General features: G+C 62.6%; 1 protein-coding gene across 1 annotated transcript in view; it reads right to left on the bottom strand.

Annotated features, from left to right (window-relative positions):
* Window positions 1–1,152, bottom strand: part of VWA1 (von Willebrand factor A domain containing 1) — a 6,480-nt gene that overhangs the window by 4,273 nt on the left and 1,055 nt on the right. Inside the window, 3 exon segments of the mRNA XM_010850221.1 lie at window positions 2–155; window positions 576–632; window positions 724–870. Of these exon segments, the coding sequence (XP_010848523.1) occupies window positions 2–155; window positions 576–632; window positions 724–870 (358 nt within the window).

Consider the following 1,152-nt stretch of genomic DNA (forward strand, 5'->3'; position numbering starts at 1 on the left):
GGCACGCAGGGCCCCAGGACCCACGGGCAGCAGGGCCGCCAGCCGCCCCAAAAACTCCCGAACTCGGTTAAACTCATAATGAGACATGCTGGCTGAACTGTCCAACAGAAACAGCAGGTCCCCCTGAAGGGCAGATGCCGGAAGGCCTGGGAAAGAGGGGAGGGTTCAGCCCTTGATGGTGGCCCCCAGACAGCCCCACACCCAGGGCAGAACCCCCAGGGCCTGAAATTTCCCTAAGCTGGCACTCGCCTTTACCCAAGGAAGCCCAGGCCAGCTCAGCTACACCTCAAAGGTCCTGGGATGGCACCCCTGGGGGAGAGAGGCAGTAAAGCCAACAGGAGGTCCAAACCCTCAGCAATTCCAGTTCTACACCCTGGCCACATACCAGGGGGTCCCTGTGGGCTCCTGTCTCAACTGCAAAGGAAAACTGACCCCTCCAAGCCCCCACCCCTCCCTGTCTTCAGCGGAATCTAGGCGGGCTGGAGCTCAGTGTCCGGCCCCGCCCCCAGGAGTGGTGGGTGGATACGTCTGGGCCACAGGGGCCTGGCTTCCTAGAAGTAGTCTACATAGCTCACCCTCCAGGTAAGGCAACCGGTGGGGGGTGGGGTAGAGGCATTCGGCAGCTGGGGAGACTGAGGACAGAGGAGGAGGCAGGGGGAAGACAGAGCACCGACTGCAGCCTCTCCCACAGTCCAGAAGTCTGGGTTGGAGTCCTGACCCCACTTACAGATGATGTCATCCCTGCCTGGGCCCCATCCTCGGCTGTGTCCGGACCCAGGAAGCAGGTTACCTGCTGCAGCAGCCTGAGGGCCCGATCATCCCTCAGGCGACTACGCCTTGCTCTCCGCTCCCCAGGGAGCAGATGGGCCCCTAGGTCACGAGCAGACAGCGGCCTGGGGTGTCTCGGGCCTGGTACTAGCCTAGGGGCCTCAGTTTCCCTCAACCTAGTTGAACGACACCAACCCTCTTACCATCCTTCGTCTAAGGGTCATTCCAAGCAAAGGGAAAACTGAGTCAGGAACAAGTCTCTCCGATTGGCACCGCCCACTTCCCCGATCAGGCCCTAAAATCCCGCCGAGTTGCCGGCGGGGCCTGCGCCTCACGTGGGTGGGGTCCCCTGCCAGCCGCCCCGGCCCCACAGCAGCGGAAGGA

Source organism: Bison bison, unplaced genomic scaffold (assembly GCF_000754665.1).
Source record: "Bison bison bison isolate TAMUID 2011002044 unplaced genomic scaffold, Bison_UMD1.0 scf7180017864289, whole genome shotgun sequence".
NCBI classification, from domain to species: domain Eukaryota; kingdom Metazoa; phylum Chordata; class Mammalia; order Artiodactyla; family Bovidae; genus Bison; species Bison bison.